Genomic DNA, 14790 nt, shown 5'->3' on the forward strand with positions numbered 1-14790 from the left:
CCCTCCCTGGCCATGCCTCCGTCTCCGTCTCCATCTCCGTGTGTGTGTGTGTGTGTGTGTGTGTGTGTGTGCGTGTGCATGTGTGTGTGTGTACACCTTACTAGCTAAGGAAGTACTGAGTGGCTTCCAACCTCTGAACTTTTGTACAAAGCAAGGGGGCAGCCTCATCTGAATCTTTAGGTACAGTGGCTAAGGGTCCTTGTACTTCTTCACTGGCTGCCTGTTTTGAGTGTTACCAGTAAGCATTGGATCCATGGTCCTGTCAGTGAGGTCAGAAGCTGACTGGTCCTCACCACTGGCCTCCTGCATTTACAAGAGTGACCACACCAACCGCTATCTGTGCTTGGACACAGCACCAAGCGGAGTCTGGTGCCTTGAGGAAAGGTGTGTTTTCTGAGATGGAGTAACAGACCCTGACACTGCAGCAGGGAACCATCCTCACAGTCAGCTCACCAGCACATGGGCTCTGTCTGCTTCTGGGTACAGTGTTGAGGGGATTTCTTTAGCATCAGATACAGTTTGCTCTGTCCCTAAGGTTCATGTACTGGGAACTCAATCCCCAGTGACTGCTGGGAGATGGGTGGTACCTGGTGATGAATCAGGTCATGAGGGTGAAGCATGGATTAATGTCGGCACCCCAACTGAGTGGGCCAGGCATCTTGAGGGCACTGCTCGCCCTCCCTCTTCTGCCACGGTGGATGTGGTACAGAGGAAATGTATTAAGACAGCTCCAATTTTGTCCCAGGAGGGCTGATGTTTCCAAAAGTAACTTAGTAATTAAAACTAGATTCTAAAATGTTACAGCTGGAAGAGGAATTCCAAGATCTCCTGACCAAGGGGTGTGTAGCAGGATGTCATCCTTTCACAAGCAGCCTGTGTCTGTCAGAGTAGTCCTCAACAGCAGAAGACACAGGCACTCTCCACAGCTTTTTAAGAAGCGAGCAGAAAGGAGCTCGGGACGGGAATACTCACAGAGATACCAGTGTCCTTGTTCAAGATGACCTGCAGCAGGTGTGGTGGGAGGATGGGTGGGGCTTTGAACCTCTCTTCCGGTTTAGAGATGTAAGGCTCCTGGTGGTAGGGTCCTGGTGGGGAGCTGGACAGCTCTGTTGGGAGACGGTGACAAGACACTCAGACTGTAGGCTCTAGGGCTGCATGTGACTTGTGGTAGCCTCATCTAGCTCTGTCCTGGCCTCCTCAATCCAGATCTGTCTTTTCGTCAAAGGCATTAAAGGGACAGGAGAGCGCCTTGGAGTTAGAGTGCTTGGGATCAAGTGCCCAGAGCCAAGGAGCAGCCGTGCCAAAGCCGGATGTGTGGGCCAGACTGCCAGGGAGCGCTCCCAACGACCTGGCCTCTCTCGTCAGCACAGTAAGGCTTCCCTCTTACTTCAGGCTGAGTTTGGCAACTGCCACAAATTCTAGGCTTCAGGTGGGGATTAAGTGGTCCAGCCTAACTTACAAGGTCTCCCAGGCAGAATAAAAAGTCTAATGAGGTACTGACACACTAAAAAAATCACAATAAAGACCTATGTGTAAAGGCTTTGGCGCTACACTCCTGAGTCTGAGTGTCTTTACTATATAGGCACAGTAGAAGCTTCTGGAAGTGCAGTACCTCACCTCAGAAGCACCTCAAATCATGACAGCTGGTTGGCTAGGTGATGGTACTGAGCTGTCCCCCCTAATGTCAGGAAGAGTTCTGGCCACCTGATCCCTAAGCTGGCCCAGAACTTTCTCAACATCAATTTCTACGTCAGGCTCCTTTCACATCTCAGCACAAGAACTGAGGAGAGCATTAAATGCAGAAAGCTGAGCTATAAGAAATAAATACACGGCATTTAAAGCAACAAAACAAACAGGAAGTTTGAAGCTGATCTGGCTCAGCAGCAGAGGGCGGTGCAGTTTCTGCCTGCAGGTCATCCACCAGACCTTTAGCTGAAGGCTTTGGTGTAAAGTGTGAAGTTCCCTTTCAGCCGGCAGGACTGTGTGCACTGCCTCCAGGCTGCACCCTCTGCCTGTCTGAAATGTGTCATCCAGGAGCAGACAACGACCCCAGTAAGACAGCACTGCTTTTGGACTTTTAAACCCAGATCCGTAACCTGACCATTAACCACTGCCAGCTGAGCCCACCAGCCAATTACAGCTGTGTTGTCAGAACTGCTAACAGTGAGAGATTCCAGAGACACAGAGGTGAGGATGGGAAAGCCCTCTGTAGACTGATGGCTGGCCACTGCTAAGAGCTTATCTTACTGACTCCCACAGGGCCCAGGAAGCAGCCCCCATACAAAGAAGGGAAGCACACCTAACACCCATCTGGGTTCTAACACATGGTTTCTCTCCTGAGCTGTCCCCCTGACCTTCAGGGATTCTCTTCTTCCTGGGTGTGGGCAGAACATAGGTCACTGGAGCTCCATGGTTAGAAGACGCTAGTTTACCAGGACTGAACAGAACAGGTTTCCAGAAAATCAAGTTGTGCCATGTAGCCTGTTTTCTATAGGGAGCCACTTCCAGTCAGGAAGCCAAACAAGCGTGAACGGACTGCACCAGTGACAGCCAAGGTCACCGAGGTGTCGTTTATCACCTGTCAGCCTGCAATTCTCCAGGCACCAACAGCAGGACACGAGCTGACAGTTTCCCTGGCACGGGTTCATTACTGACCCAACGTGTCCTCTCGGGCCTCTTCAGGCCTGCCTACGGCATAACATCACATTTAGGTCTGTTCTCCAGCCAAGTGGAACTGCAGAGGACCCCACAAGACCAGGGCAGTGACTTATGGCTTCTTTGGGTTAAACTCCAACAGCCAGGGCTGAACAGCAGGAAGGAACTGCTGTGGCCCAGACAGCTACAGCTGTCCACCTGGGTGGGCAGCTCTTGCTCAAGTGTGAGAGGCAAGGGAAACAGGGTATGTCCAGGCCACACAGCCCCAGCCTGCACACACGTGGGATAAGGTAACTGTTCATACCAGACACATCGGAGCACTTTTGGGAATCCACCATTAAAGCATCAAATACTTCAAAGTCAGTTTTCTTCACTTGAATGATGTTGTTAACTGTGCCAAGCTGGCTGGTTACTATTGGCTGGGAAGAGACAGACAGGCAGAAATCATAACATGGAAAGTCTGTGGAGTTCTTCAGAGGACTAGAATTCCTGGCTAGAAGGCCTCACTGCCTGGCTAACTACTCTTGGTCAATTTAACCAATGAGCTGGCAACTGGTGCTATCTAACTCAGAGCCACACACAGGGAAGAGGAACCTGAGAGGACGCCACAAGGGAGGTGATTGGTGTTGGTTGTGCAGTACCCAGAGGGCCGAGGGCTGCAGGCAGAGTACCTCAGAAGGATCGTGGGTCCATTGCCCATCCACGAAGAACTTGTACTGATGCTCTCCTTCAGGCAGGTCCAGGATGGCTACAAAGTTATTTTGGCTGCAGAAAGAAAGCAGTATTTCAGCTGGGTGGGCTGCTCTGTGACTCCAGGTACAACCAGGAGTTCAGCTGCAGAACAAACATGGCATCAATTCAGACAATTCTCCGTCACAGCCCTGACCTAGGAAAGCCACTAATGGGGCAGCAGGCAGGAGGTCCCAGGAAATTCACTTTGCTCAGATACGAGGGATCTAGAACCCTAACACTGGAAGATCAACACACGGCCACTGCTGCTTATGTCTACATGCAGTATGCCACTGGGCAGGCCGGGTGCCACGGAGGGAAACAGGCAAACACAGGCTGCAGAACCTTCCCTTCTGTCAGAGTGCCATGGACAGGGACTGAGTCAGTATAACAGGGCACACAGACACTCTCTACACGGACCTGTCAAACTACCCTGCCACTCCTGAGCTTGCAGTGGACTTCTGTGTCAGCCCTGGAAACAAAGGCACACTGACAACAATCAGGCTTGGCCCAGCAGGGCACGGCTTCTCCCTGTTTGTCAGAAGTTGTCACTAATGAAGGTGTGGAGACACAAGTCCACACCAGGGTTCTTGATAAAGCATCTCACTATCCCCTTGCTAATGGTGTCTTCAGAGCATGTATCTCCCAACCTTCCAAAACTAACACACAGGAGTCAGTTAGGAGGGACCCGGGAGGTTCTCTGGTCCAGGAGTCCCATACAGAAGTGACTGTTTAATGCAGTAAGGGCTCAGATCCACACCCCTAAGGGTCCCAGCCCAGCACTCTCTCCAATGCACTACGAACAACTTTCTCAGAAGAAACATATAGCTGAGTATCAGAGCAGAGCACAGAGCTACTGTCCACTGCAGTCATTACCTCCTCGTGAGGGGAAGTTTGCTCCAGTTGTTGAAGGACCCAGACAAGTAGACCTCCTTCCCACCTCCTGTCCATCGGAACACGGTGGGCCGGGCCTGGGCGGGGGCTTTGTCATTCACCTCGAGATCGTGCTGCCAGGCCAGGAATTCCTCCTTCTCTGGAGCCTAAGAAGCAGAGCCATCAGGCGGCCAGCAGTGAGCTCCCCATCCCAGACCGTTAACTAAAGGGCCAACAGAGTCCAATCAGGCAGCTCTGCTCGTGGCTGTGGCACACAACTTGTGTCTGTTCCCCCACGCCAAAGGAGATAATAAAACTAGCCGCTCTGTTGTACCGTCAAGTCTGACACACGCGGTGTTTAGCCATTAGCTACCGTTATGCAATCAGACTTCACAGAAACTTGAGAGGAAGTGACAAGGCCTACTCAGAAGAAGACTGCCGTGAGTCCAAGGTGGTTCAGTACACTCCATTTCCCTCGCTAAGCAAGACTCTGGAGTTTAAGTCTAAGAATTTACTAGGCATGATCTCGGAGCTGATAAAACTGACACACTCAGATGGTAAGGGAAGACCTGGGGGACAGAGGAGAACTAGATAAATTAAACAGACTGGTCCCTTCGTTATGGCAAATGGTAATACCCAGTGAGGTAGGACAGAGTAACTCACTCCAGCCAGGAACACATCCAACCCTGGAGTGAGACAGTTAGATATTCGTCATTTCTATTCTCCAGTCAGAGAAAAAGCCAAACACTGGCTGTCTAGGGCGGGAGAAAGCCCTGAAGGAAGCCCTGAAGAGACGCTTCTATTACTGCTCAGCTCTTATCTGAAAGATGCCCCAAGTCTTTCAGATAACACACTGGAATTGCTTGAGAGCGAGAGCGTTGGCTCTCCACCTTCCCCACGCTGCACCCCTTTGGTACAGTTCCTCATGCTGTGGTGACCCCAACCATAAGATGATTTGGTTGCAACTTCATAACTGTAATTTTGCTACTGTTACGAATTGTAATGGAAATATCTGATAGGCAGGGTATCTGTTAGTTATGCTGACCCCTGTGAAAACATTGTCAGACTCTCAAAGGGTGGCGACCCACAGGTTGAGAACCACTGCTTTAGGGGACGAGTGACTGTAGCCACAATGCTGAACTGGGATAGTGGGAAGAATCTCAGACTTGATCCACCAGACACTACTGATGAAGAGAGAGAGGATGCCGGTTAAGTCCATCCTCCCTGGCCCCATAGAGAACAGCACCACCACACATTTCTTTTTAAAAAAGAAAAGTAAATTTACTCAGCTCCCTGCAAAGGGAGCAGAGAGCACTGTGGGCATACAACTGCTACATACAACACAAATACTTTTCACTTCCTCTTAAATAGCCCCGGGCAAGAATGACTTCTAGGGGTGGGGACAATTGTGACTCCTTGGAATCTGGCTAAAGATCACTGTACACACCTTTCCCCTAAAGCAACAAGCTCAGTAAACAAGTTATCACAAGATGTAAAAGCAGGCTCTTCAAAGTCAGACCCAAAATTAAGATCTGGGGAATAGTAGCATGGGTACTTAGCCCAATCAGGGGGTGGGGAATAGAGGGAGTAAAAACAGAGCAAGCGGCCAGGCAATTACCCTGTTTAAGAAATGGGATTAGAAGGCAACAAGCCAGGTAACAGAGACTGCTGGTCAGCGCCAACCTTCCAGAATGCAGCTTATTCTGAGCAATTAGTTTTTTTTTTCTTCTTGAATCACCGAATGCCCTTGGACTGGGCCCCACAGTCGGAAGCACTGGCCACATCACTGTGGTTTTAAGAGAATGTGGCTCAGACAGGAACTTTCAGCTTGGTCTGCAAAAACTTGTTTGCTCTGCTCTGCTTAAAGTCCAAGGCATTACTTCAGTAAAGCAGGAGAGAAGTGGGGGTAATTAGCCGCTGGCTACCGTTCAGAGCGACTCCTGGTCACTGACCTCAAGTGGAACTGCCGAATCTAAAAATCAAGTTAGCAGGGTAGACTGACTGACACCGGCAGAACCAAACACCTCTGGCAGTCAGCTGGCCAACTTCATTTTCAGCTTAACGTATGTGCTCCCGTCTTACCTCCAAAACGGAACACTAAAACTCCCAACCCAACTTTTGCAAAAGCCGGTCGGCCTGAAGTTGAGGAAGGAAAAAAAAAAAAAGGGTGTCGCGTAGCCTCGCAATCAATTACACCTAAGAGAAAAGCTAGACACTGGTGCTCAATTACAGTTTAGCTCGACTCTTATTAATTAAGGATCTCAAACTCGGTCCCAGAGCTGCCTTCTCCTTAATGAGGTTCAACGAAGCCCGGGGTGACTCTCCCATCGGTAATTAGGCACAGGTTCCCGGACAGCAAAGAGGGCTGTGACAGGGCCAGCTCCCTCCGGGTGTGACGCTAGCAATGTGGCGGGAACAACAGCCAAGGGGCTCTCCGGTCCACACCTTGATTTCCTCGGAGTGGAAGATGTCGGCGTCTTCGGGGCTGTCCATCAGGATCTTGGGCCTGTCCCCATCCTTGGAGCCCCCCGAACTGTCCCTCCGCGGCGTCTTGTGCCCGGCCTGCCGCTCCAGCGCGGCGCGCTCGCTGCTCGTGTTGCCCATGGCGGAGGGTCTGCGGAGGACACGGGGAAGCGGGAAAGGCCTGGACCCCCCGAGACCGCGGACCACACCCCTCCGACCGCGCGCGCTCGCCCGCCGAGCCCCGCTTTACCTGCTCGGTCGGCCGCGGCTGGAAGATCAGACGAGATCGGCAGCGTAACCTGACACTCCTCGGGCAACTCCCCTCCGCCCCTTAACAACTTCCGCTTCCGGCCGGGGCCCCGCGAAGGAAGGGTGGTCTGCGCGGAACGGAGCTCTGGAGGCTTGCGTGACGTCACTTCCGTTTCTGTTCTGGGAGCAAGCGTTCGTCCACGACCTCCTCCCGGCCGCTCAGCGCGCAGCCGCAGCGGGTCGTTCCCGGCCGCTCCCGGATCGAGCTTTCTGATGGCCGGCAGGAGGCGCTCGCGAGCTCGCTTCTTCCCGCTCCTGACCCAGCGAGGAGGCCACTGTTGCCGCCGTCCACCCTCACTCCAGGAAAGGGCAAATCGAATTGCGAAACCCGGGACCTGGGGAGATGGTACGGCGGATTAGAGCACTTGCTCACACTTGCTCTTGCAGAGTGCCCGGGTTCGGTTCCGGGTGCTTACGTGGTGGCTGACAACTATTTGCAGTTTAAATTCCAGGGGATCCTGGCGCCCTAGGCGGTGCACACATAGACCGGTGGGCAGAGCACTCATACACATAATCTTAAAAAAAAAACAGAAGCAAAAAATAAAACCACGTTTAGGTCTCTCCCGGCGATGCACTGACTCTCACAATTGAGGTTTTTTTTTTTTTTTTTTGGTTTTTCGAGACATGGTTTCTCTGTGTAGCCCTGGCTGTCCTGGAACTCACTCTGTAGACCAGGCTGGCCTCGAACTCAGAAATCTGCCTGCCTCTGCCTCCCAAGTGCTGGGATTAAAGGCGTGTGCCACCACCGCGCTGCTACAATTGAGTGTTATTAGGATAACCTAGTGCTCCTTCAAAAGGATGGCCCCTCCAGACTGGCCAAATCTGACTTTATGTAGACTAAAGTGAAGGATGCAGACCATCTTGTGGGTGTTCGAGAAAAATGACAGACCGTAAGATTTCTGGGAAACTGGCATTATTAGTGGGGTTCTGCTTGTTTAAAGTTGAATGTATGACCTGTTGATAGGTCATTTTTCAAGGTGCCTTGAAGCTACACTGACCACATTATGCATAAAATACATTAGTGCTTAGTGTTTAGTAAAAGGACAGTCTCTTGTAATAAAATGTTCTCATTTTCAGTTCGTCTTTTGTTTTAAAACATTGTCTTGTGGGTTTCGTTTGTTTGTTATGCATTGGATTCTCTAGCCATGTCTTACATTTTATCCATATATATGTTTCGAGATTTTTGTTTTTGTTTTTGTTTTTTCAAGACATGGTTTCTGTGTGTAACGGCCCTGGCTGTCCTGAAACTCACTTTGTAAACCAAGCTAGCTTTGAATTCACAGAGATCCTCTTCCTCTGTCTCCCAAGTGTTGAGATTAAAGGTGTACACCACCATGCCCAGTGACCATCTATATTTTGAATTATCTGTAATGCGACACATTTTTGTTAAGGGAACCAGGGACCCCGATGTCTGACATACGGTCTTCTAGAGGGACTTTAACAGTATCTATCTAAAACAAGGAAACTTAAAAATTTTTTTTTGTTTGTTTTGTTTTTGTTTTTCGAGACATGGTTTCTCTGTGTAGCCCTGGCTGTCCTGGAACTCACTCTGTAGATCAGGCTGGCCTCGAACTCAGAAATCCGCCTGCCTCTGCCTCCCAAGCGCTGGGATTAAAGGCGTGCGCCACCACTGCCCGGCGAAACTTAAAATTTTATGGACAATTTCTAGTGAATTTCTATTTAAAAAACGATATACAAGCATGTTTTTCTGAAGCATTTATTCTAATCACTACACTAACGCTAAGATGCACATTTTCAAAAATATTTTATCGCTCTGAAATCGGCTGCTCCTAGCCTTAAAAGAATCTTTGTGCCCTTCTCCCAGCCGTGAGCAGGCCCGAGACCTTGTTTACCACAATAGACCAGATAATAGGACCTAGGTGGAACTAACCACCTTGGCTGCATGGCACTTGAAAGAACTGCCCCTGGGCTTGCCTTGAGACTTCTCCGGCTGGCCGTGAGAACGGATTATCCCACCCATCTCTCCTGGCTGAAACTAGGAAGGGTTCGGGCGGGGTCTTTCCCTTTAAATTGAAAGCTTAACATTAAACCATAGAGCCTTGATCAGAGAACTTTGTCTTGGCTTCATCTTTTCTCGCTCTCCGTCCCCTTTTCGTTCCCAGCCCTTTTTTCAGGTGAACCCGTTTGACTCGGTCGCAGGCGGCTACAAATCTTAGACTTGATGAAATAGAGAAACTTAAAACCTCAGAAGTTTGTTGATTTAAAAATGGCTAACTGCATTTTGTAGAATATTTAAGCAGCATTACAACAAGAATAGAAAAGAAGAAAAAAAGACAATTGCTGTATGTGGTGGAACACCCCTGAAATCCTAGTACCACAGAGGTTCAAGAAGGATAGTCGTTTGAGGCCAGTTTGGGCTACATAGTGGTCGCTAATCTCAAAAATAGATAAGTGTGGGGGTGGGGTTTGGGGGAACTGTTTGATGGTTCAGTAAAGGTACTTACCAAGCTAGTGTGGCAACTTGAGGTTCATCTCCCGCATGTGCACGAACACACACACACACGCCTCCACACACAAAATTTTAAGCATAAAGACAACCAACCAGCATTGTGGGTGAGCATACAGAGATGTTTCTAACACCCCACATTCCTTTTTTTTTTTTTTAAATATTTATTTAGTTTACTTTATTTATAAGTACACTGTAGCTATTTTCAGACACACCAGAAGAGGGCATCCAATCTCATTACGGATGGTTGTGAGTTACCATGTGGTTGCTGGGATTTGAACTCAGGACCTCTGCAAGAGCAGTCAGTGCTCTTAACCACTGAGCCATCTCACCAGCCCCACACCCCACATTCCTAAGCCAAGCCCCAGAATGACAGGAGAGCGTGGGCTCTGCAGTCAGCCTGACTGGGTTCAGATTCTGAAGTTTACCATTTAGGAAGTTCCATCATGACGTCTATTGGGAAATGGGCCCCAAAGTAACAGCTATCTTAGAGGCCTGTTCTGTAACCCACTTTCATAAGAGTCATGGAACCCAGGTTAGCGCTTGACCCTCGAACACCCTCAGTGGGTGTGGCTTTTTTTTTTTTTTTTTAACAGCACAGTCCTTTTTGAAGATGGAAAGTTCTGGAAGGATACAAAGGTAGCAAACACCGTGCCTAAAAACACAGAAGGGAGACTTTTGCCTTTTAGCTTGTGTGTTTATACACTTCCCTTTTTATTATATTTGCCAGTGCGGCTGTGAGCAAAAATAATAAGACATACTCCAACTCTAAAGGAATCCTTATAGAAGAGGGGTGGGCCACAGGAAGGGGAAGGCGCAGGTCAGAAGGCGTTCTCTCTGAGCTAGAAGAAGAGCTGAGTGAGGACCAAGGAGAATTTTCTGGAACCAACGACCTTCTGAATTTACTCCATGAAGTCTGGACTGTTGAACCTTCTGGCAGAACTGAGCTGGAAGAGATGAGCGTGGTTCCTACATCCTGGAGTAGGCAGCAAGGAGCCCAGATGCTGTGGGTTCTCTGGAACAACTGGAGAGTGGCTCGTGTGCCCAGAGGACCCTTATCTGAGCTCTGCAGATGCTTTGATGTGCCTGGACAGTCTCAAGACTTCTGCTCTTACTCAGATAACTGTGAAAGCACCGTCCCGTGATATCCGACACCCACGTGCCTAGCCGGAATATCTTGTCGGTGTTTTCCAGTCAATGAGACAGTCCAGTTCCCGGGATAGCACAAATGAACTCTGCTCTGAGATGCCCACTACAGACGGCAAGTGGGCACTGAGATCTGGGCTAAACCCCTGCTTCTCAAGACTGTGCTGTCTGGATGTATAACTATACCTCGTGGGCTGACTCTAGCCTCTTTCCAACAGAAAAAATCAACATAGGAATCAGAGGTGCTGGCTGGAGAGATGGTTCAGTGTGTATAGGTGCTTGTAGCCTGATGACCCGAGTTCAACCCCCAGACTCAAATTGGTAGAAAGAGAGAACAATTTAACAGTTGATAAATTATGTGCCTCTCCCTTTCTTTCTAGAATTAGAAGTAGCTCATCACCTGCCGAAAACCATGGTACTCATAATTAAATTTCAGAAAATCACTCTGAATGTATTAAGAGACATCTTAGTTATCAGAATATTTTGAAAATTGTAGAGAGAATCTCTTATAAGCAACCTTTCAAATAAAAACAAAACAAAGCCGGGCAGTGGTGGCCCACGCCTTTAATCCCAGCACTTGGGAGGCCGAGGCAGGCGGATTTCTGAGTTTTGAGGCCAGCCTGGTCTACAGAGTGAGTTCCAGGACAGCCAGGGCTACACAGAGAAACCCTGTCTTGGAAAACCAAAAAACAAACAATAAACAAAGCACCCCCCCAAAAAAAACAAAACAAACAAAAAACCTAAAACCCTATGGCCAATGAACTGAGGCAGGAAATAGGAGGTGGGACACTGGTGGGAAGAGAGAGGATTCTGGGAAATGAGTGAAGATGCTACAGATTGTCCTGGGAACATAGAGAAGGCCAGACGCGTGGAAGCTGAGCAGAGGTAACCAGCCACATAGAGGCTCTCAGGATAGAATAAAGTGGAGGTTCCCCCAGAAAGATGTGACAGACAAGACAGATGCAGGTAACAAGCCACGTGGCAGAATGTAGATTAGAATAAATAGATTGTTTTAAATTATCTATTTGGAGAAAAGCCTAGCTGTATGGCTGAGGTATTTGTAAATATATTTTGAGTCTGCGTCTTATTTCTGGGAACATGGGCCTGGGAAGAAAAACCAGACCTAACTTCTACAGAAGATTTAGTTATTTTTACTTTTTTTTTAAAATTTTTATTTTTTGTTTTTCAAGACAGGGTTTCTCTGTGTAGCCCTGGCTGTCCTGGAACTCACTCTGTAGACCAGGCTGGCTTCGAACTCAGAAATCCACCTGCCTCTGCCTCCCAAGTGCTGGGATTAAAGGTGTGCACCACCACTTCCCGGCTATTTTTACTTTTTTATGTCTATGAATGTTCTGCCCACATATGTGTGTGTTCACTATATGTGTGCCTGCTGCCCACAGAAGAGGGCACTGTCTCCCCTGGAACTGGAGTTAAGGAAGGTTGTGAGCTGTCATGTGGATGCTGGGAACTGGACCCATGTCCTCTGCAGGGACAAGCAAGTGCCCTTAGTCACTGAGCCATCTCTTCACACATGGTATGGTGGTTTGAATATGCTTGGCCCAGGGAGTGGCACTATTAGGAGGTGTGGCCTTGTTGGAGGAGGTGTGACCGTGCTGCAGTAGGTGTGTCACTGTGGGCGTGGGCCTTAAGGCCCTCATCCCAGCTGCCTGGAGGTCAGTATTCTGCTAGCAGCCTTCAGATGAAGATGTAGAACTCTCAGCTCCTCCTGCACCATGCCTGCCTGGATGCTGCCATGTTCTCCCCCTGATGATAATGGACTGAACCTCTGAACCTGTAAGCCAGCCCCAATTAAATGTTGTCCTTGTAAGAGTTGTCTTGGTCATGGTGTCTGTTCACAGTAGCAAAACCTTAACTAAATGGTCCTGGAGAAGGAGCCAAAAGTTCTCATCTTGATCCAAAAGCAGTCAGGATGAAACTGTCACACTTGAGATAGCTTGAGTTTAGGAGACCTTAAAGCCTGCCCCCATGATAACACACTTTCACGAACAAGGCCACACCCACTTCAACAAGGCCACACCTCCTAGTAGTGCCACTCCCTAAGGGTCAAGCATTCAAACACACGAGTCTGTGGAGGCCCAACCTATTCAAACCACCACAATAATCTTTTTTTTTGGAGAGGGTTGGGGGGGGTGGCGACAGGGTTTCACTCTGTAGCTCTGGCTCCCTGAAACTCTATATACTAAGCTGGCCTTGAACTCAGAGATGTACCTGTCTTGAGCTCAGAGTTATCTCAAACCCAATATGTCTCCTCATGTATGCATCTTATGACGGCGGTGGGTAGATTTGCAACAGCTTTAGAGATTGAGATAGTCTGACATTTTCAAAACTGACCTTGGCACCCCAGGAGATGTCAAAGAGATAAAGTTGACAACCAGAGGTCTGGGTCAGCCAATGGGAATCTTGCTGTATTTTATTATGTTTTTATGGGCAGAAGGACTATCATTTATATCATCAGCTCTGGCCCATGTGAGAAGTCCAGGTAAGTGACTCTCCATCTACAGATGTCTGTATAGTGTCTGTGTTGGGACACTTTTGTGTTCTTGTTTTTATTTATGGAACTGGAGATCAAATCTGTGGCTCTGTGCATCCTTATAAGGCTGCACCCTAGCTCATAGACAAGGCTGTACCCTAACTAATAAACGAGGCTGTACTCTAGCTCATAGATAAGGCTGTACTCTAGCTCATAGACAAGGCTGTACCCTAACTCATAAACGAGGCTGTACCCTAGCTCATAGACAAGGATGTACCCTAGCTCAAAGACGAGGCTGTACCTTAGCTCACTGTGTTACTTATCCTTTTCTTTGCTTTTTTTTTTTTTTTTTTTTTGGTTTTTCAAGACAGGGTTTCTCTGTGTAGCCCTGGCTGTCCTGGAACTCACTCTGTAGACCAGGCTACCCTTGAACTCTCGAACTCAGAAATCTGCCTGCCTCTGTCTCCCAAGTGCTGGGAGTAAAGGTGTGTGCCACCACCGTCCGGCGTTTCTTTGCTTTTTGTTTGTTTGCTTTTTGAGAGATCTTTTTTAAAAGACACTTGTCAATATTCAATATCAAAATAGCTGCTTTATAGGTAGGAGTCTCCTTCTCTCTTCTGGCTCCAAAGAGATCACAACCAAAGTGAACACATTTAAAGCCAAGAACCTCCAGGCTCTACAAACAGGTATCAGAAGCCTCACCTGAGAGCATCTATTAGGGGCTGGAGAGAAGGCTCAGCGCCTAGGAGCACTGGCTGCTCCTCCTGAGGGTCTGGGTTCAGTTTCCAGCACCCACATGTTTGATCACAACCATCTGTAACTCCAGTTCTAGAGAATTTGACGCCCCCTTCTGGCCTCTACAGGCACTGCATGCATGTGGTGCACAGACATACATGCAGACGAAACATCCATACAAGTAAGATAAAAGCAAATACATCTTTTAATAAGGGGTGATTGCATCTGAAAAGCAACAGGACACCTGCTCATAGGCTATAGAGCATCCTCACAGGTCAGTGGGGTGGCCAGGGTGCCTGGGTCTCCTCAAAGTGCAAACTTTTCAAAATAATAATAAAAAAAATTAAAGTTTTGTACAAATGTTGTTCAAGGCTTTGCCAGCACTGTCTGGTAGAAAGCAGAATGAGAGAGTGCGTTGGAGATGACAGCTTCAGCAAAAAGCGATTTCATGCTCCTGAATCAGAGGCACACACATAGTCATCTTTCCCTTCAAGGGGGCGGAGAGCAGTAAGAACCACCTCACCGGTGAGTGGTCCCCTATCCATTCTGTGAGCATCTGGAAAAGGAGCAGAGATGGACGCGTCTGGTCATGGAGTGGGCAGTAGAAGTGTTGTCTGCTGAGCTCTGGGGTAGAGAGGGAGTGGGGCTTTCTGCGGCTCCCTGTTTTACTGTGGTCACTTCTGATGAACAGAGTGAAAAGGCTGTCTGGGTCAGGAGAGACGGCCCAGGGGTTAAGAGTGCAGATGCTCTTCCAGAGGACTTAGTTCAGTTCCCAAGCACCCATGCAGGGTTGCTCACAACCATCTGTAACTTCAGTTCTGAGTGATTGGACATCCTCTTCTGGCCTCCTTGGGCACCTGCAAGTGTGCTTGCATATGTGAGTGCGCATACACACACACAGACACACACATATCACATACAC

The 14790-nt window shown here is 48.7% G+C and overlaps 2 protein-coding genes across 2 annotated transcripts in view; both read right to left on the reverse strand.

The window, feature by feature from the left end:
- The window catches only part of Prkab1 (protein kinase AMP-activated non-catalytic subunit beta 1), a 13227-nt gene extending 6351 nt beyond the window's left edge, over positions 1-6876 (reverse strand). Inside the window, exons 1-5 of the mRNA XM_028765427.1 lie at positions 6703-6876; positions 4261-4424; positions 3327-3420; positions 2960-3074; positions 973-1106 (exon numbers count right to left, since the gene is read on the reverse strand). Coding sequence (XP_028621260.1) covers positions 973-1106; positions 2960-3074; positions 3327-3420; positions 4261-4424; positions 6703-6861 — 666 coding nt within the window. The 5' untranslated portion in view covers positions 6862-6876. The remainder of the gene's footprint in view (positions 1-972; positions 1107-2959; positions 3075-3326; positions 3421-4260; positions 4425-6702) is intronic.
- A 256-nt stretch (positions 6877-7132) lies between these two features.
- Positions 7133-14790, reverse strand: part of Tmem233 (transmembrane protein 233) — a 59644-nt gene continuing 51986 nt past the window's right edge. The window contains exon 3 of the mRNA XM_028765414.1: positions 7133-7364. Within this exon, the coding sequence (XP_028621247.1) occupies positions 7133-7364 (232 nt within the window). The remainder of the gene's footprint in view (positions 7365-14790) is intronic.

The sequence above is a fragment of the Grammomys surdaster genome, unplaced genomic scaffold (assembly GCF_004785775.1).
Source record: "Grammomys surdaster isolate TR1022 unplaced genomic scaffold, NIH_TR_1.0 164, whole genome shotgun sequence".
In the NCBI taxonomy this organism is placed as follows: domain Eukaryota; kingdom Metazoa; phylum Chordata; class Mammalia; order Rodentia; family Muridae; genus Grammomys; species Grammomys surdaster.